Here is a 21,642-nt window from a genome sequence, read left to right as displayed (position 1 = left end):
GTATCACTTGATGGTGTCTCTTTTAGTGATCAGCTCATCGTCACTGTCATATTGACAGGACGCGGATTGCTTAGTACAGCCTTTGCCCAAAACAGAGCACTCAGTTTCCTTAAAGTAGATCATGCCCACCATTTCTACAGAGGATCTCTTTGAAGGATTTCTTCATTGAATAAAGTAGCTGTCATAAATCTAAAGGATGTCATAAATCTAAATCTTATTACAACTGACATAGCAGGAAAACTGGAAAAGCAGCCCACCACACCTGACTGAATAGCAATTCCAATTACCAAATGACCCTTTGCATTGCCTTCCTAGGAGACAGAGGTTAATGTGGTAAAGGCACAGCCATCATAGCTCCTTTCACTATGTTACTGTGGACTGGTACTTGATCTGTGTGTGGGACGTGTCCTGTTTTCCTCTTTAGTACCCAAATCTTCAGTTGTTTTTAGCATCTTTTCATTGGCTCCAGTTAAATCACTGGCTTACTCCAGCGCATCTGCTCTAACACTTGCTGATTTAATTTAGAAAGAATGACTGCAAAGGATCAAAAGCAGCACATTTTACTGAAATGTTCTGACAGTGTGGTTTGCTTAGATGCTCTTTCTGAATCCAATCATAGCAAGTTTTAATCCTCTTCCCATTGTGAAGACTCATAACTTTCTCCATACATGACTTGAAGATTCTGGCTTGGTGCAGCGTGACTGCCAGATACGTGAAAAGCAGGGTTCAGCTCAAACACATGACCACCTGTGACTGATCGCTTCAGTACAACCACTGCCACCTTTCTTATGCTCCAGAGTTGCTACTTGAAGGCCATCTGTACAGAAGCTAGGTCATGCAAGAGACCTTTGACTTGCAGCCCACCTTCTGAGATCCTAACCAGTATTTATCATTTTCTGCTCCATTTTATACACAACATAATGTGCATATAGTCTTTTTCTGTGCTGTGCCTTCAATGATGTTTCTTCAAAGCACTTGTCTTCTACATCTTGGAGCCCTTGTTCTCTTGAGACCATAAGCAGACAGCCATTTACTACTTCTTTCAGTCATTCCACAAATGTGAGGGCTGCCTTGGGAGGAAAGCTCCTTGCAGCTTAGATCCATTCTGTTGGTTTTTTCTTGGCTTTTCACTAGTGTCCTGATTTGTGTTCAGCCAATAAAAGTATTTTCTTCTACTACTGAGTAGTAAAAAAAAGTGACAGCGGGGTGCAGAATGGTCAGTTCAGAATGTAGTTGCTTACCTCTGCCAGGTTGCAAAGGAAGTGGTAAAAAGAATGTCTATTGTTTCTACTAAAAAGGGAAAACATACACACATTGTGTGTGTGAAGGAGATGGGCACGGCTGTAGTCACAACATGGCTGCCTTTGAAAATGGGCTGATTTGTGGAAGTATGGCCACGCTGCAGTTACTGCTCTACAGTGAACACTCTCCTGGATATTCCAACTGCTTCCTTCTACATCTCAGTGTTTCATGCCTCCTGACACAAACCCTGGCTGGGCTCAGCCACAGGAAGCTGGTAACTGGCAGATGGTTTTCAAACACGGTAAATAAATCAGCAGTGTTTTTCACCACCAGTAACCAAGGTGGTTGTCACTATGAAGACTTTTCTTGATTCTTGATTTCAATTTTCGGTCTAATTTTGCTCTTTTGTACATTATCTTTTTTACAGACCAGGCAGGGTAGCTGGTTTGTCTAATTTTGTTTTATTTCTATTAGCAAGGGCAGGTCCAATGCATAATGCCGTAATGCTAAATTTCATGAATTATCCAGTTGGTAGTAAGTGCCTATGTCTGGCATAAGCATTTTTTGCTCTTCATCTTGTACAAACCCTTCAGGTATCCCTTCCCCGCTGCATTTAAGTGCAGGTATTTCAAGGGTTTGCCAGACCTCTAGAACTAGTCTGTCTTTTAAGTATGTGAAGGTGTTCCAGAAGGCTCCAGACATACACACAACATCACAGGGTAGGAGAAGCAGCTGGAGGTTCCTCACTGCACAACACCCTCCCCCAGCACAGTCACCCACAGTACCTCTGTTGTGGAGGATGGAAACAGAACGGCTGTAATAGCAGGCCTATTCTTAGCAAATCTGCGTTTCAGTTTCTTGGTTTCACAGTACAGAAACTGTTTGATCCCTATTGCTCATTCTGTCACATGCTGGAGGGCAGACATATTTTCCAGTAGATCTGCTGCCTCCTCTCACAGTCAAGCGTATTTCTAACTTCTTCTTTGGACAGTTTTATGCCTGGCGAAGCCCCTGTGCTATTTATTTAGGAGATAATAATGTAATTTTATGGCAGAACTGTCACAGATTTATGTACTTTTAAAGAATAGCTTCCAGAAAACGGGAGATTTTGAGCATCCTTATCACATCTTCATGCCCGTTGTGACCTACCTTTTGCAATCCCTAACAAATTGAGGATTAAATGTCTTGACACCCAGTTGATGCCCCATGGCAAGCCCTGGTCCAGCTGGCTCATAGATAAAGAGATCTTTGAAATTAAGTATTCCAGGATTACAAGAAGTTTAATGGTACAGAAAGTGTAAAAAAAAGTACTTCTCACTGCATGTCTGACATCACTGTATTCCATATAGATGCTTTCTCAGATATTCTACTTGTTCAGCTTTTGTTGACAGACCCATAGAATTCCATTCAAAGTGAGGAATCTGTAGAACAGAATCATACATTCTGAGTGTTAACATTGGTATAAGCCACATACCATCTTACAGCAAAGAAAAGGCTTGCTGGTATCTGTTGTTCTTCACTTGATATTTTATCAGCACCTCTGTCTTTTTAAAAGCTAGGCTTATTCTAACGCTGAAAAGATTAAATTTGACAATAGAAGATTCTTCTTCATGTAAGTACAGTCAGTTTGCTTCCAAAAAGCGGCACCATTGCAGAGATGTTAGGCAGATGCCCACACAACACAGGCTATGACAACTCCATTACACCACCTCCCACTTTTGAAACCCAAATCAAGAGAAGAATCCCAGGTCACCATAGTTTCTAATGTTAATGTATAAAACTGGAATGGTGTATCGGTAGCATAACATTTACTGTCAGGGCAATATAAGAAAAGATTATTATCCTGTTAAAAATAAAACAACAACCAAACTTAAGCTTAAAGAAGGATTTTAGCTAAAATTAGAGTAGGTAATTATGTATACAGGAGGATCTGTATTCATGAGCTTCCGTTACCCAAACATTTCTGTGCTGGTGGCTGTGAATTATCTCTGGCCACTAGCCTTGCCTGTCACAGCACTATCGCTGCGGCAGGCAGACAGCATCCATACCCCATCTTGCAGCTGCCGTTAACTGTCTATCACTCATGGAGGGTACGTTCCATCTTTTCTAGCGCAGAAATCTTTGGTGAACTGAACGGAAACTCTTGTTTCACTTTTTCTCCTGTACTGAGGCTGTGCCTGGATTGCCAGTTCACCTGCAGTAAGGTAAGATTGAGAGCTTTTGCCTTCAGGTTTGCTGCAGATGCTTTCAGAGAAGGTGCGAGTCCTATGAAGTCCTTATGCCATCTTGAGAGCAGCGTGGAATTTCCACCAAATACAAAAATTGCTCTCACCCAGCAGGTGCTTTGAACTATTAAAACCACCTTTAAATCTGTTGCAAGGGAAATGTATCAACCTGCACTATTGATACAACTCAGAAAGGACGTAAACCCGTGCTGACTGCTCACCTGAACTACCCGGTACCCCAGCATTTCCAGGTGTCGTTTCTTCACTGCAGGTTCTCCTTTCAGGTGACGTGAATCTTTGCTAAAAGCTTTTGAATCAAGAAATTCCAAAGCAATTCTGCAAACAATAAAAGTGTGCATTTACTTTCAGGTCTGACCTGAATAGTGAGAAGTAGTATTTCTAGTTCAGTATTGATAGCTGCAGCAAGAGTACTGCTAGATAAACCTGACAATTCATAGAAAATAAACAACTCCCTGAAACCAGACAAAACATTTTCCTCATATTTATCAAGAGATGCTTGAACTTCACATGATTTAGAAAAAGCATTTCTTCCCTGCATCTGTTTTTGTTCAAATGGCAAAACCAGCTAACCAGCATTTTTAAGAATTACATTTGAAGTGGTGGTGGAATAAAACAGTATTCCAATCTCATGGAACACACTGCAAGAACACCCTGTATGCCCTAGTTTACTGGGTCTGGCTGGGATGGAGTTACTTCTTTTCACAGCAGGCCACAGCCATGTTGATAACACACAAATATTTTGGCTATTGCTGAAGAGAGTTTGCACAGCATCAAGGCATTTTCTGTTTCTCATTCTGCACCCCGAGTGTATAGACTGGTGTTGGCAAGAGCTTGGAAGGGGACACAGCTGAAGTCTTAACTGGCCAAAGCAATATTCCACTGTTCCACACCATAACATCATGCTCAGCCGTAAAGCAGGGAGGGGATTTTTCCAAAGTAGCCATTGCTGTGGCACTGGTCTGCTGGTGGCAAGTGACTGCATTTGCATCAATTATTTTCCCTTTTTCTTCACTTACTAAACTCTCTCAATTGCAACCCAGGTTTGGGGGTTTTTTTCCCCTTCGCTTTTGACCCCCAGACTCTCTCCCCCATCACACTGCAAGGGAGTGAGTGAGCAGCTGGGTGGGAGCTTAAGTTACTGGGTGGGGTCAACCCACCATGCACAGGAAGGCTGTACCTCATAAGGTTTTGGTAAAGGGAACAGAAAACTAAATAGCCCAGGGGTTGCAGCAACTGTTCAGGACATAAGCACCAAAAACCTGGTCTAAACTTGATCTAAACTTGGAAGCTTGGAGGAGCTAATGTGGAGAATTCGATGTACTAACCTCTGAGCTCCTGGTGGCAAAGCTTTTCTCCCTTCATCTTTGAAGCCATGTCTCAAATGCATTCCTTCCGTATCATCCAAAGATACAGTCTGACCCATATAGGAAAGAGGCTTTTTATTTTCATCCAGAACGCACTCAAAATCTGCAAGAAAGCACAACAAACCTGTTTACTGACCAAAAAAAGTGAAAGAATTTGATCTGTACAGTATTTACTTCAAGAAAAATAAAGTGATAACCATAATTAGAGATACCAAACATTATTTATATTATGCAGAACATTTTAGAAACTGTATTTTGTACAGCAATTTCTTCTTTGCAGTATCTCGTAGCCACATGCCCAGGGGCTTCCTAATCTTGGTGATAAAAATGGTACCAGAGTTCTCCACAACAATCCCCAGAGGATTGACTTCTCACCTATTTCATAGTAGTATGGTGTGAGAACAGATATTCTTGCATAATGGCTCCCTCCTAAGATCTCTGCCAGCATTCTGTGAACATGCTGTCGCAGTGGATTTATTCGGCTACTGCCTGCAAAGACAAAATAAAGAATTCATACATCAAAACTGCCACAGCCAAAGTTCTGAAAATAGCACTTTGTGACACTGCATTTTTGACAGCCAGCCTACTGAACTGAAGCTTTTCCACAGATCCCTGGTGTTATTCCATCATAATTCAGAAACGATGTCATCGTCTTTTGGGTGGAAATTGGCAAGTGCCTATTAAGCGTGAATTTCAAATCCAGACTTTCCATCCCAGAATTTTTCCCATTTACAAATTACAAACATTTTAGTTTCAGGTTTCACCTGTTGGATTGTTTGCTTAGATGATATTTACTTATTCTGAGTCTATCACAGGCACACCACGCTATCTGTCACTTCCCTTGCTCCATTAAACATCTTCAGTCTCAGAGATGAAGCAGCTGAGTTTGACGGGTAGCAAAGCAGATCATGAGAATGAGTGGAGGAGACAGTGCATTTGCATTAGATAGGGTTTCTGGACTGATGACTGTGTTTAAAGACCTCAGCTGGTATACTTGGTCACTAACCTACTTCTTCATCTCTCATGACAGCAGGGAGTTCAAAAGAAGACAGCAAGATGTTCACCTTTAATAACACATCCTCAGCAGAGTGGGGTGTGCCTTCCTAAGCTTCTGTTGTGTGCTAGTGTCAACAGGCACAAGTGTCTAGCAGACTGTTGAAAATAGACTATTACTAGTAACAAGGGCAGCTTTTCCTCTCCTAACTGACTTACGGCTGTGATAGATACGTTGGCAGTAGCGCTCATGAAACCAAGGGATGTGAAACTCCGGGCACTCCAGACAGACTGCTCTGTTCAACTTCATGAGGTGCATGTGGACCCTCTTCTTTAGGGGATTAGGCAGGACTGAGTCAAACAAAATAAAAAGGTGTGAACCAAAACATAAACAGTTCAACACACTGAACTAAACGGCTACCTCCAAATTCTTTACTAGAAATGCAAATATCTGTATACTGTGGCATTATAAAATTCACGCTGCAGAATCTTAAAAAGGTTCTCAAAATCCCTGAGGAAAAAAAATGAAAAATACACTTTTGCTCGATATTAGGAACAAAAGCAAAACAGAAGTAAGAAGTAACTTAAATTCTCTTCTGTCATTTAACTCTTAATGAAGTTGTTGAAATAAAAACGGCAACAGTACATTGATAGTGAACAACATCCAGGTAGAGAGGAAGGAAACAGACAAACACTCAGTCTCTTATTTAGAGATGATGGTAGGACTCATTTCTCGCAGACAAGAATCCCACGTTATTTCTTGAGCTTTGTGACTATTTCTAACAATAAATACCACACTCAGGTAATTTTATTTCCAATAAAATTGAACAATTATTCAATACTGAATGCAATAAGTTGACTATCAAATTTGTGTTAAATGAGCTTCCCTCACCTGCAATAGAAGTTTGTACTTCCAAAACAAAGCACAAATTTTTGTTCATTCCTTCCCTTTTAACACTGAAATAATGACTGGATTAAACAAGGGAGTCTTTGCAGTAAAATTAATTGTTTAAAGAGTAATTCTACTTCTTAAGCCATATAAGGTGCACAATTCCATTTTATGCCAAATGCTACATAATTAGATCCATCAGAGAGCTAGATATGTACCTTCAAGCTGAGCATCCAGTTGGCTTAGGAAAGAAACATTAAATATCCTCGTTATCAGAACTGGAGGAAAATAACCAGCCACTGCCAAAACATGACCAAGTAGCACCAAATGGTGAGTTTCAAAACAACCTTTAAAAACCAGACAGAAATCCATATTAACACATGACATGAAGTTGAAAGGATTTGCACTGCCCCCCCACCTCCCCCGGCCTCCCAGATACTGCAGGTTTCTTTTTTAACGTACTCAGTGCACACACAGGCAGATTAAAATACTTCAGTAGATAACAATTTTCACAGTTTGTGAGGCTGTATCATCAATAATTTAAATTAAAAAAAAAAAAAGCCTCTACACATTTCCTCTACAACTGAGCCATTTGCTTGTGATGAACCACAAAATGTATCCTGTCCCCGGATGACGATTCCTTGGGGAACACCACAACAATTCTACCCAATAACAGCACAGTGAAATAATCAGAATTTTCACTTGTTTTTTACTATGCTCAAGACACCTTGCTAGTCCCTTAGCAACAGTAATTTTTAAAGGGTGAAATGGAGCTGGAAAGCCCAACAGAAGCATACATTGAAGCTTTGTCATGGTTTAACCCCTGTAGGCAGAGTATTAGTAGTAATATACAGACAGAGAATAATGCCATTCTGTTCCCAGTTTTATTCAGTACAAATAATAACTTGAAATGACATTGATTTATTTGGTGCCAAAATATCTTTGTCTAATGCACTTACTCAAGTTAGAAGTAAGATGTTGGATACAACTCTCAAAGAACTCTTCATTGGCAGGAGGGTCATAATTCAGAGCAGAGAAAAGGAAGAGGATAAAATAGATTTCGGAGGGGTGGATCTGGAAAAAAAAAAGACATCCTAAATCAAATCATTGAAAAAATATCTTAATATTGCTTTACAATAAAAAATGGTTTTATAATTAATTCAGAAGTGCAAGATCTAAGACTAGATGAACTATTTTCTAGATTTATTTTCTGTCAACTTTTCCTAGAGGAAAATATTGGCTAAAACTCAAAATCTATTTACATGATGTACACGATCCAAGTGTTTCTGTATACTTAAGACTTTAAGAAGCTTTTAAAATGGTCCCCCATTAAATTCTCTTAAAGAAACTAAATTGTCATAGAATAAAATCAGAGATCTATACAAATACCAGATTGAGGAGGAAACAAAAAAAATGTAGCAAGAAAACACAGCAATTCTGACCAAAAAGCCAGGCTGCTGGGGAAATCCCCACAAGAATGAGCAATGTAAAAATATATACCATGTGATGTGACCATGTGTTCAGAAGTTAAAAATCAAGCTATTTCAGACGGTCAAATGTAAAGCTGAATGCGAAGGTTTATGGTTGACCTAATACTGACTGACCAATAAAATAAGACAGAAAAACAAAAGTGAAGCACATGCAAAATGATATACATGGAAACAAAACAGCTTTGAGTGAATATGGGAAAAGATGGGCTCCAAATCAGGTACACTGAAGAGAATTCTTAGAAACACTGTGGGGACTGTGCTCTGAAACATTAACTACATTAACTACTAACCTGTTCTTTCTTACTGCATACCTTAGAGTACATAGAAAGAAAACCTGTCATACCTTGTCTATGTTTTCAGCAGTCACAGAAGCTATTCTGTCAAGTAACGAAGGACAACGGTAGTTTGTTTTTATGAGAAAACATGACAATGGTAATACGTTTGCCCATGTTATCTGGTCTATCAAGCGTTGACACGTGGCCATAGTCTCCTCGTTGATGACTTCTTCTAACCACTCTCCATTCACATGTGTAAGTTCTTCCAACAGAAGATTTAGGTTGTTGGCTTTCTGAAGCCTCTGCAACCCACACTCTTTTAGTTTTTGCAGAAGCTTTACACATAGCTCAGAACTGTTTTGCCAGTGCAACTGGTCATAATGATTCCACTTGACAAGAGCTGTAGCTATACAGTTCAAATGATGGAGACTGAACTGAGGCAGAACTGCTGCTGCCTTGTTTATAGTGATCTCCTCCACTTGAAAGGAAGGAAGCATGGCCAGAACACGAATTATTGCAGCAGTATCAGCAGGTATGACACTAGATTTTAAACAACTGGAAGATAGACAGAAATAAAATCAGTACTGACAATGTGCAAATGTTTTAAAAAAACCAGATAAATTACGTACATGAAAATTCTATTTTAAAAGTCAAATTTGATGTGTGTCAAAGCACATCAAATATAAAATAAGTAGAATATTAATGACATGGTAGAAATTCACACAGTTAGTCACTACCATCTTTTTTCATTGAGATTAACATCTTCTTTCTAATTTATTCAAAACTGACAAAGGAGAGAAGACAGGGAGCATCTCAGTCAGCTGGTGAGGCTGCAAGTGTTACTGATAAACACAGAAACCCCTAGCAAGGGCAGAAGGTCCCTCTTTGTTAAGGGAATCTGTGGGTTTTTGGGCCTGGATAATTTCTCTGATTTCTGCCCTGGGAAGCACCAGGTTCTGAGGTGCCTGAGGAACACAAAGGCATCATCTATACATAACGTGTACAGCCGGGGTGCTGCCTTCCTACGGAGACTGAGCAATGGTACCAACAGTGGCAGATCTCTTCTCCCATGATTCCAGAAACGGTTTCCCTTTCTATGTTGCAACTGTTCAAGCCTGAGAACTAACTAAACAGTTCTTCAATCTAAAGAAGAGGTAAGAAGAGGTAACTTCTGCTTCACACTTCCACTTGTCCCAACCAAAGCAATTCTTACTGTATATTTTTCATTACTTGTTCCTTCAAACATCAAAGCAGACATTAACACCTACCCTTCCTATAATGTACCAATCAAAATCTCCTGTTCAATGTCATTAAGTTGCGATGGCCAACAGGTAAGGGGCAAAAAAATCTATTTTTAGAAGATATCATATCTATCAGCAGATACTATTGGGTCTATATTCAAGAAAATATCCACTTCCTATCCTGTGATTTACACATTTAATAGATCAAATACAACTAAAGTTCTTCATATTTTATAGAAACAAAACAGTTTAACATCTTCGCTTGTTATTTAAAATATTAAGTAGACAATTGTTTAATGCTTAAATAGCTACATTTCCAAGAATACACACTTACCCAAATAGTAACTTTTCTAGTTTGGCCATCAGCTCCAGATTTTGGCAACGCAATGCCACCAAGTACTGTGTTAACTTTACCAGCTGTAATACATGATAGCTATCCAAGTGCATATGCAGAACAGAAGCCATTCTGAATGCAAAGAGAAAAAGACAACATGGTGTTATGATAATACACAAGATATTGCACATAAAGAAGGGGTGTCCTGTGATGCACAGTACCTAAGTGGAGGGCTATGCACACCTGGGCTCCTCTCCACCCCAGTTCTGAGAACATTCGCTAAGTCTCCACTTACTGAATTGCAAAATTAAAGCCCTCACCACAGCAAACAGCTACTTCACTCTAATAATTTATGTGCACATTTTACAGTCAGTTAAATTTAGTGGACCAGGAATGGGATAAACTGGAACAACATCACCAGCTTCAGCACCACTGTGCTCACTTATACAACAGTGCTTGCTACAGCTATGTTGGTCTAAAACTGCAAGAGGGGCTTTGTAGGGAAAGATAATACCTTAAGAACTTCTTTAAACAGTGAGATTCAATGAGAAAAAGCATGAATTCACCTGGTTCTCCCTTTAATACCACTCTGCTCCACAGTACTACTTGTTCTTTTTCTTCCAAGGATCTATTTGGTTCACACAACTACACTCAATTTAGATACTGCTCACAACCGGCATGTAACACTGCTGTATGTGACATATCTGCAGCTGTGTCTTCTTTGCCCAAAACCTCAACTGCTTTTCCCTTCATTGTATGCAAGACATTACCTCTCCCTTTAAACAATGTTCAGTTTACAACGGCAGAAAATCTGGCCCAGGTTCTTAAAGACACAAGACTTAATAGTTCAAAATAGGGCACAATGACTTTTGAAGAAACAATTCACATCAGTAATATGATCTCCTAGATAGGACTTTACCTAGAGAATAGAACTTCTTAGTAGTATCAAAAAAAATTTACTTTTTGAGTAGATGAGAATTTCTGCATTTCATTTTCTGCATCGCCTTCAGTATTAGCAATACTTGGTAACTGCTGAATTTGTCTGCCATGTACTCTGCAGTTGCTAACAACCTGAAGAGGAAAAGAAAAGATATTTTCCAAAAAAAAAAACCAGTTTAAAATCTCCAGTGAAGACTGGAGCCATTTTCGTTGTCTAGGAGAGAAAAAAACAATAGACTTAATTCAGGAAATACAGGAAAACAAATTCCCCCAAACTAGAAACCTTTGTTCTGTGGACCCTTCTTCTAAGCAGTTGACCTGTGTGCCACAGATAAGGAGATGTGAGTGTGTTAGATCACTGCATAATGCTCTGATGCTAGAAACCAGCAAGTCCAATAATTCTGAAAGTAGACAAGAAGTAGGAAAGGAACTCTAAGACACTAAACAATTCATGATCAACCAGCAAGCTACAGACAACAGAACCAAACATGAGTTGGGCTGGTTCTGGGGCAAATAAAGCAAACGAATTTTTCTACCTCACACTGATTTAAAAGAAAACCAAAATAAAATATTCTTTAAAAAATATATATATAGAAAAAGCTTTTGGAACTAAGTCAGCTATGGCAAAACCAACACAGCCTTGCAGCATACCCAGGTCTCTGAAGAGAGCAAATGCTCCAGAAGAAAAGTCTGAAAATATGACTAATTTTAATTAATACAGCAAATTCTGCCTAAAACTGCAGACTTTCAGAGACCCGTGACTAATACCACCCCAAAATAGGATTTTGTAGCGCAAGAAAAACAGGCAGAGAAAAATCTGCCACACAATGCTATGCTCTAATTGCTGAATAAATGCTGAAGTGTTCCCTGCTGATGACCTTTCATATAGAATAGGATGTACAGCAAATTGGGATAGGACAAGACTGTTTCAGCTGCTGCCAGTCTTAAAAAGGAAAAACACATACCAATGCATATATTTCTCAGGGGCAAGACAAAGTTTTTTGCTATCATCCACTACGAAAGGGAGGCCGCAGTCTAAGAAACAGCTACAAGGCGGCTTTGCCTAACAGCATGCACACACACCTTAATTACTGCATTCAGCTTTCTCTGCAACTATTTTAAGTCAAATTGCTACAACAGTGTTTCCATATGAAATAATACATTGCTACAAAGTTACAACCAGGAAACCTAATGCTCAGCTCATTCCTCCAAACACCAGGACATATTTAATTTCTGTGCAAGACCATGTATATATCATAAATAAGACAAAGTTGTTAATAAACTTACCTCTCCCTTACCTTGGATCCTGCCACAGGCCCAAGATTATAAAATAATTTTGTAAAGGTTTCAGGATCATCATAATCATCTATAGTTTCAGACAGCAGCTGTTTAGCAACCAAGCGGAATTCAGCATTGTCAAAACCCAGCTGCTCATACAGCCCCAAAATAAAATGCATACTGTGTATATCAAGATGGGAGGCACTTTTAAGGAAAATCTTGTTGCATTTTTCTAGCAATGGATGATATCTCAGTTTAACATTTTGAAGAAACTGCAGTATTCTTTTGGCATAGTTGAAGTGGACTTCATCGTTTTCTTCCAAGAGCTGTCCAGCCTTGAGCAGTAACCGATCTCGAAAACTCTGTGAGATAACATCAGATATGCTGATCATCAAAACTGACAAGATCCTAAAAAATTCAAAAGATTTTACACTTACTTACACATTGAACACAGTAAGTAATAAATGTTAGATTTCTGAAATAAACTACGTAAAGAAAGGAATGCCAGTCAGGGTGTTGCTGACTTCGGCATAAAAAGGAAGTTTGCATCTGGCGCAGATGAGCAGAAATCATTTCCCCTACTAAAGTAAAAATTCTGCTTTTGGTGACTTTCTGAAACAACTGAGATTTTTCAGCCATCCCTCACAAACTTGTATGCGATGCAAGCGTTTGCCTGAGGCAAGACCCTGACTTGCCTGATGCAAATTTACAAAAATATCTTTACCATTCAATGGAAACTAAAGAAACCCAAGCAACTCAAGTGACAGAACAGGGAGAAGAGTCATTGTCACTCCCAAAGGAAAAATCCCTTCCTAAGGGAACAAAACTTATGACCACAGGAAGAGCAATTTCTGTAAAGAAATGCAGTCCCATTCAATGAGTTTCAAAAGCAGGCTCCTCACTTATCTGCCAAAATAAGTGTTGGAGCTGCTGGTGTTGTATAAAGCAGAAAAAAGGAAGAGAAGCCTTTGCTATAACAGCCCGGGGGGAACACAGGCAAGAAAATAGCTTAGATTTCTTTGACTCAGCCTGGGGTTTAAGTAATTTTAATATTAGGGTAATGCACTGGACATGTTGGCAAGAGAATTGATTAATTCAGCTTGACCAAAAAAATGCTTTGAAGATAAACAAAAATACCATTGCTTTAAGACTCCTTATTGCTACTCACAATAGTAAACAAAATCAATGTCATACTAAAAGAACTATCAATGTCAAGGAAGAAAAACATCTTCTGGTGAGTCAATAGCCTTTAAGTTTTAAAAAAAGTCCCTGTAAAATTAGGATCAGGATAAAGCAGTATCTGCTGTCTTCCCACTGTAAGTAAAACATCAGTTTTAATCAAGTGTTTAAATTGGTTATAAAGAAATTCTTTGAAAATTCATTGGGAAAATGCATTCACCCAAGCAGACCTGTCCATGAAAATCAATGTGCAAATACTTCTTTTGCACAAACCCCAAAGTGGAGAAAAGCAACCTCCAGCTGAGAAAAAGGGAAAGTGTCCAGCAAAGACAGCTCACTAATTGTGACATATTGCTTCTCCTGCTACTCAATTTCATTCTGGCACTTACCTTATATCCTGTATAGAATCCAGTTTCACATCCACAATATGAGCTACTTCACCAGTTATGGGACTGAAATGTCTGTGTTGCTTGTATAAACACAGTGCAAATTTAGACAGAGCTGGTAAACTAAGCCTGTCAAGACATCAGACAGACAGAATATTTACCTTTTCTTTCTAGTAAATACCCAAAGACAAAAATCTACTTCAACAATTACATAAAAGACAAGGTTATATTCCAATTACAAATCAAGGCAACAAAATACCTAAACATTTTCTATTTGGGCACCTATACTGATACCTTGGACTTTGGCAAAACACCTCGGTACTTCGTATCAGAGCATATTGTGCATATGAATCTCTAAAAACAAATAAAAATCAGAAGTTCTTCATTTAACCAGACCAGCGTAAGAAATCTGTAAAGATTATATTCTCAAGCAGTGATGTGAAATAGCTAAAATGCCTGTGAGCAATTTATTATCTGAATGTCATTTTGTGTTCAAGGTACACTGAATTTATTTACTTGTCAAGATGCCCCAGGTGTTAGTTAAGCTGGGAGGGGCAATTCTGTGATGCTGGTGCCAAGACTGACACTCACTTCTGCCATTAACCTGAGACTAAAGAATTAAAACCACAACAGCAAAAAAAAAAAAAAAAAAAAAAAAAAAAAAACAAAAAATCAAAACAACCCAATAAAACCCAACAAAAACCACCGAAAAAACTCTCACCCTAAGGGAAAACGTTGGTGCTTTAATACAAAAGGTTTTTACCAAAATTGAGTTGAGCAGGGTTCTAACAACCTTTTAAGAGTTGGACAGCAAGCACCAAGGTAAAACCGTAAATATTAAAACCTGTAATGTATGTCAAACACGTAAGTCTACACAGACAACATATTTAAAAAACTTAAGTGCCAGTCCCCATTGTTGCAGTATCCGAATATTGCAAGCATTAAATTCACCAATACTCAAACCTTCTGTATGTATAAAAATGATTTCCGAAACCTTCAAAAATACAACTGACTTTTAAAATACTTACATAATGTACACAACATCTTACAAATACTCTGAGAACTCTGTGTAGCCTCACATGAAGGCTTGTGAGGCTTCTTCCACACTTGCAACTTATATGTTTCACAAAGCATAGCAGTGCTGTACGGTACTTGCCTTTCCAATCTTTTCCATGCTTCTGTAACAAGTGCTTCTGTTAGAGAATCATGGTCTTCAGCACTGAGCCTTCAGAAGAAAGACAAAATAGTTTGGTTTACTTCAAAAGTTATTAATAATCACAACTCCATTTACTGGGAGTGCAAAGCAGATCAGTTCTGCCTGCACCTCAAAAACCAAGGCACAGGACGCCACATTGCCTGTGTCACACAGTCAGATTACAGAAGCTGGGACAGAGCAGTCTCCCAAACTCCTTATAGGATGGCTTTCTAGTCAAAAATCCACCTCTTTTTATTACCAAATAAAAAAAAATGCATAGATGTGGAATTCAACATATTGCTGCTCACCTCAGGATACTATACAGGGTGTCCACTATGGCCTCATCTTCCATGTGTTCCACCTTGTTTTCTGCTAAAATGCGAAGGGTAAGAAACTGGGAGTGATTTCTTACATAGTCACTAGTCCTTAAGAGAAGTGGCCTCTTCTTTTGCAATTGCCACAGCACATTCAGTGCAATTCCCACGTGTTTTTCAGACAGCCTGGCCTTGTTCTTTCCAACAAGGCTGAACACTTCATCTTCATGGGTGCAGCTATTTATCTGGCTCAAAAGCAGATCACTGCTCAGAGCCCGAGCCTGGTAATGTCTCAGCGTAAACAGGCAAACCTGCCTCAAACAAAGCATTTTGCTATGCCTACTAGCTATCATTGAAGTGTCCAGAAAGGTCCTTCTTTCACTTTTCACAATAAACCATGTTGCTACAAAGAACAAACTCAAGTATTTGAAAAACAGAACATCATTTTTCTTTCATTCTGTATGGTCGCTGTATTAAGAATTCAATTCTGAGGTACCTGTAATGAGAGAGAATCAAAGCAGTTAAGTACAGCCATAACTACTAGCCAAAAGTCAATGTTTCTACCTTTTAATGTTCTGAGTAAGATAAGCTTGAGAAGAACCTATAGCCTGGATTCTTCTCAGAGAAGCTCCCAACAATAAACACTGACATGCTCACAAGCACTAAGAAAAGGTAGTCCATTCGGTAAGTTTTCAGAGTTAGAAACCTGCCTTTAAAAGGCACATGTGCAACCATGTTACTACCAAGAGAGCTTTTTAACATGCAGGCACTGCAAGACTAAGTCAAGCAAGGCTTGCTTTCACTAGGCCATTCCATAATCCCAGACTGGGGTCTGGAAACTGCCAGAAAATACAGCCATTGGTGGTAAAAAGAAGCAAGATGGCAACAGCTCCTGAGCAGGCATCACTGGATTCTTCTGGCTCTATATGCACACGCATTCCACACGCATGTGATTTACCACGCACTTGTATACAATTTTACATTGTAATTAATTCGAATATCATAGTAAAAGGAAATCAATAGGAAATGTTGGATGTTTTGAAAGTTACAAATATATAGATTAAAAATACGTAATTTATATCACTTGACTCTCTCTAAAGTGTTCTACTTACAAAATATACACTAACAGGACAAAAAAATCTTTAAAATCACTTCCAATTAGTTGAAACACAGTAAGCATTTTCAAGGCTACATTACAAAATACAGTGAGCCAGGAAGTCTTCCACAAAGGAGGAAACGTGGGCACCCACTACTCCCCATGTATAAAAAATACTAAAGATTTAAGTAACCAAGAGTGAAGAGAGCTGCTTGCGCGATCAAGGGTGTTTTTAACCTGTTTGCCAGAATTCCCCGTTTCCGTGCGGCATGCCGTGGGCTATCCCGGTCACACGGATACCAGCAGCGGCCTACCTCATGTCCTGCCTCCGGCGGGTCCCCGCGGAAAGCCCGCCTGCTCCCGCCTGCGGGCCGCCTCCTCCTTCCCTGTGGGGAGATTTTGACCCAGAAGTGCTTCGGAAGGAGCGGGGAAGGGGCTGGGCCGCCACACGGGCCTCGCGGCCGCAGCCCCGCTGTCCACACGAAGAAGCCAAACTGCAGCGTCTGGCTCGCTTCCCGCCACCGCTGCCTCGGCCACGTTTGCCTAACGGCGGCTGCGCTCCGCCAGGCTCCGGGAGGAAGAGGGCACTGCCATGCTCGGGGCGAGGAGCTCCCGAGCCCGGCCCCCCAGAACCGCCTCGCCCCGCCGCGGCCCGGCCTGCCCTCCCCGCCGCGCGGGGGAAGAGGGGTCCCGGGCCGCGGTCCCCGCCCGGGTCGGTGCCCAGCCCGCCCTCTCCTCGCGCCCGGCGCGGAGGTGCCGGCGACCTCTGAGGGGCGGCCCGGCGGCGGCGGGCCCGGCGCGGCTCACCGCGGGGTGCGAGGGGCCAGCCCGCGCTGGCGCAAGCGAGGGCTACGGAAACGGCCAAGTCCAGCTCCCGGCCAGGATAAATAAGAAAACGAAGGAATCGGTGTCGTCTGTGCAGCTTCGAGTCCTCCCTGCGCCCGCATAAAAGTCCTTAGCTTAACTTTTTCACATGAGCCTCCCTGTATTCAAGCCACACACGGATGCTGCTCCCTCAAAACAAGCATACTGTGTGTGCCTCTGCACTGTTACTCACCATGTGCGTGCCCCAAGACTGAGCATCAACCATGAGCTGAGATGTCAGGAAACGTAGGGAGAAAGGGGAAAGTCCAGCCAGGTAGACCTTCCAAAGGAAATAAAAATAATCATAAAAAAGTTCCAAGGTAATTTTGGTTATTGAGGTCATATCAATAAAACCAAAGATTTGTGATTTTTCTGCTTAGAAAAATCACAAATTGAATGAAGTTCAGGTAGGATGATGGTGAAAAATTTGCACTGGAATTAATGTTACTTTATTTTACATTCTATTATTTTCATGCCTTGCAAAGTAAAAAAAAAAGTTAAAACCATATGACTCCTGAAACACAAATCTAACATATGTTGCAACATGTATATTGCTTATGTTGTACACATATAGCTCGAGGTCATCTTTCTGGACTTTTTCTCACCACCATTTATCAATTATTATCATAACAAATACATTTAGATAGAATGATACCAATCTCGGGTTATTCTAAAATCACAGCCAGGACTATTATCATGAGCAATCTTGACTTGCTGTTTTGCAGCTGTCTGTCAAAGGCTTGGGGTTTTTTTACTTTTTGTCTATTGTTGATCATATTTGTACCTCATATATTGGATGCTTATGAAGTTGGAACTCACCCGAGCTAATAATATAGCCCCTACTTAATTTATTAAGGTCTGTAATGTTTTAGAAAAACAGCACATAAATTTAACTAGATTGGTAACAATTTTTCTAACCTGTACCCTTCCATTAAATCCAGATCACCTTAGTTACAGTCTACACAGGCATGCAAGCAACAGAGACCCAGACCCTGCCCTGTGATCTCAAAAGGTGGCACTTACCTCTCTCAAGAACCTCAGGCCTGGTGCAGGCTCACATAAAAACTCCAAGGCATCTGATCTCCCACTCAAGAGGAAAACTATTCCACGTTCAGATGAACAGGACTTCCACAAATCATATGGATTTTTAATTTACAAGATGCTGAACTTATCACTTCTGACTTGTCAAGTACATTTGGATGAAATCAGTTAATAATCTGTAAAACAAATTAGAAAAGCTAGATAAAATTACCTTAAATTTTAACACGTAGGGGAAGAAAACAAGATTTATTAGAGCATGCTGTGCTGAAGCCAGTGTTCATTTTCTAAACAGAAGTCCAGTCAGCAGTTCTTCAGGACTTCAGAACTCAAGGAGGTCAATTTTGCAATTTGTCTTCCCCCCCCCCCCCCCCCCCCCCCCAGAAACTCAGGAGAAAACTTGTTTTCCTGCTTTCAACAGACTTCTTGACAGACAGTCATGGAAATGTAGAATCATAGAATGGTTAGGGTGAGAAGGGACCTTAAAGCTTGTCTAGTTCCAGCTCCCTGCCATGTGCAGGGACACTAAACCAGGTTGCTCAAAGCCTCATCCAACCTGGCCTTGAACACTGCCAGGGATGGGGCAGCCACAGCTTCTCTGGGCAACCTGTTCCAGTGTCTCACCACCCTCACAGTTAAGAATTTCTTCCTAATGTCTGATTTAAATCTACCCTATTTCAGTTTAAAGCCATTCCCCCTTGTCCTATCGCTACATGCCCTTGTAAAAAGTCCCTCTCCAGATTTCTTGTAGGCCCCTTTAGGTACTGGAAGTCTGCTGTCAGGTCTTCCCTGAGCCTTCACTTCTCCCAGCTGAACAAGCCCAACTCTCTCAGCCTGTCTTCATAGGAGAGGACTTCCAATACCTCCTGTTATGTATGATTACTAACCTCAATGCTCATTGGTCTGAATTAAAATCTCCCAAAGGAGGTACATACTTCTGCATAAGTCTTAACTAATTTTGAAGGTGCTCACAGCTTTATGCATTGTCATAAACTTTCATGTCCCTATTTTTAAGGTAAATTGAAATTGACTTTGAATGACAATACAGACATACAGGACAGGATTATAGGAACTTTTTTTGCATACAGTTGGCCTAAATTCTCATTTTAGTTCTTTACAACCTGTAACACCACATGTGCCAGGTACTGCTGGAATAACCCTAAGCCCTTCCAGTACTGACCTGGATGTTTTATTTAACAATGAAACAGCCAGCAGGTCGAGGGGGGAGATTCTCCCCCTCTACTCGACCCTGGTGGGGCCACATCTGGAGCACGGTGTCCGGTTCTGGGCTCCTCAGTACAAGAAAAACAAGGACCTACTGGAGAAGGTCCAGCGGAGGTCACAAGGATGATCAGGGATCTGGAGCATCTCTTTGGCAGAGAGATTGCAGGAGCTGGGTCTGTTTAGTCTACAGGAGACTGAGAGGGGATCTCATTAATGCGTTTAAACATCTCAAAGGTGGGCGCCAGGAGGATGGTGGCCAGGAACAGGATGAAGAGCAATGGCCATAAACTAAAACACAAAAAGTTTCACCTAAACATGAGGAAGAACTTCTTTACCTTAAGGGTGGCAGAGTACTGGCACAGGCTGCCCAGGGGGCTTGTGGAGTCTCCCTCTCTGGAGACATTCAAAACCGCCTGTATGTGTTGCTGTGTAACCTGCTCTAGGTGGCCCTGCCTTGGCAGGGTGTTGGACTAGATAATCTCCAGAGGTCCTTTCCAACCCACCGTTAGGGTTTGATGTGAATCCCTTAGGGTGATTCTGTGAACCCCTTTGTTAGCCGAGAGAAGAACACATAACCACTCTAAGGAGGTTATATGTGGTGCTTTATTCCGAGGCCCCGGGAACCAGGGGTACCCACCCAAATCTGGTTCCGAAGACCGTTACAACGTGCTCACAATTTATCCTGTAAAGTATTACATATGCATCACCTTTCCCACTATGCTGATACATATTCATGACCTATCCCCGCTTCGTATTATAATGAGTACAAAAGTCATTTCCATATGTTCTGCGCTTGCGCAGTGCCTCCTGGTGGTCGTGGGCAGGGGTCTCAAGATGAAGTAAGTAGTCTTCCTCAGATGAAGTAAGACGTCTTCCTCGCTGTGTACTTTTCACCTTTTGAGTCCTGGATAGGTTCCAACGATGATGCTTTCACCAGCATTCTTCTTATCTCTTTCTGACTGGTACTGGTATGCATCTTCGTTTCTTATCTTAAAGGTTCTGCTTTGAAGTAACCTGGGGAGTACTGCTTCGCCTGGGGAGTACTGCTTCGCTTGGATAGTCTCATATATTTATCTCCACATCCTAGTTACCAAACTTTCCAGTAGCCTTGAGTGCAGACACCCAGCTCGGCCAAGGTCTGTCTTTGCTGTCAGGACTTTTTATGCGGTACTAAAAAAACTCAGCAAGTTTCAAACTGTTAGCAACAGGCTTAACGGAACATAAATCAAGCAACTCACAAGTCTAATTACTCTATATATCTAACATTTCCCCCCTTTGAAAATACTTCATCTTTTGCAAGTATTTTCACTCATGTAGTAGTTTCCTGATAGGTAAGAGGAGGAGTTATTGGGTGTCGTGGATATTCTCGAGTCACTGCTCCAATGATTTTATGTGTCCAACTGGTATTCCGGGTTATTTTTCTTCGAATACAAAAATATACCAAATAGATTACGAGGAACACAAGCAATAGGGTAAACACTGTCTCTATGAGGGAATGAATCCACCCAGTAAGGTGAATTCCCAATCCATCAAATAATGCTCCTACCCAATTTTGACTTATTTCTTCCTTTTCCTTTTCAGCTTCCTTTTCAATTTTCCCTAATTGAGCAATGTCATATTCTATATCTGCAGTTACGTTTGGTATATGCACACAGCAGTGATCGGCTCTATCCTTGAGATATCCACAAACACCATGTTCTTTCAACAACCATTTCACTGTTTCTTTAGCCTGATTGATGAGACAGGGAGAGGCTTCTGGCCATCCAGAAAAAGTGTCAACCCCTACTAACAAGTATCGATATCCCTGTATCTTGGGTAATTCCACAAAATCAATTTGCCAATAGTCACCCGGCTCTATACCTACTCTGATATTTCCCATTTCTACTTTCCTTTTGACTACTGGATTGTTTTTCAAACAAATTTCGCATTTAGATCCTATGGATTTTGCCATTGTTAACATCTGTGTAGAGATCATTCCTCGTTTTAAATATGTTACCAATGCTTCTGCCCCCCAATGACATTTTTGATGTTCAATTTGTAGAATCGTTCGCATGA

At 40.7% G+C, this 21,642-nt stretch overlaps 1 protein-coding gene across 3 annotated transcripts; it reads right to left on the bottom strand.

Moving 5' to 3' along the window:
• Positions 1 to 2,503: 2,503 nt before the first annotated feature.
• Positions 2,504 to 18,535, bottom strand: FASTKD1 (FAST kinase domains 1). Of its 3 annotated transcripts, XM_030486077.1 has the most exons (17): positions 18,349 to 18,535; positions 17,519 to 17,605; positions 16,776 to 16,847; positions 15,360 to 15,861; positions 15,013 to 15,081; positions 13,860 to 13,985; positions 12,301 to 12,699; positions 11,035 to 11,145; positions 10,075 to 10,206; positions 8,568 to 9,054; positions 7,694 to 7,808; positions 6,953 to 7,081; positions 6,065 to 6,196; positions 5,228 to 5,341; positions 4,814 to 4,955; positions 3,689 to 3,803; positions 2,504 to 2,663 (listed from the first exon to the last, which is right to left on the bottom strand). In XM_030486077.1, exons 4-17 carry the CDS (start codon positions 15,716 to 15,718, stop codon positions 2,574 to 2,576), a joined length of 2,520 nt encoding a protein of 839 aa, XP_030341937.1. In that variant the 5' UTR covers positions 15,719 to 15,861; positions 16,776 to 16,847; positions 17,519 to 17,605; positions 18,349 to 18,535; the 3' UTR covers positions 2,504 to 2,573. The 3 variants fall into 3 exon arrangements, with proteins under 3 accessions (XP_030341937.1, XP_030341939.1, XP_030341940.1); XM_030486079.1 differs by lacking the exons at positions 17,519 to 17,605; positions 18,349 to 18,535 and having other exon boundaries at positions 16,776 to 17,099; XM_030486080.1 differs by lacking the exons at positions 17,519 to 17,605; positions 18,349 to 18,535 and having other exon boundaries at positions 16,699 to 16,841.
• Between the last annotated feature and the right edge of the window lie 3,107 nt (positions 18,536 to 21,642).

This window comes from Strigops habroptila, chromosome 5, assembly GCF_004027225.2.
Source record: "Strigops habroptila isolate Jane chromosome 5, bStrHab1.2.pri, whole genome shotgun sequence".
Lineage (NCBI taxonomy): Eukaryota > Metazoa > Chordata > Aves > Psittaciformes > Psittacidae > Strigops > Strigops habroptila.
The sequence above is the reverse complement of the archived record's forward strand: the minus strand, read 5'-3'. Positions and strand labels throughout refer to the sequence as shown.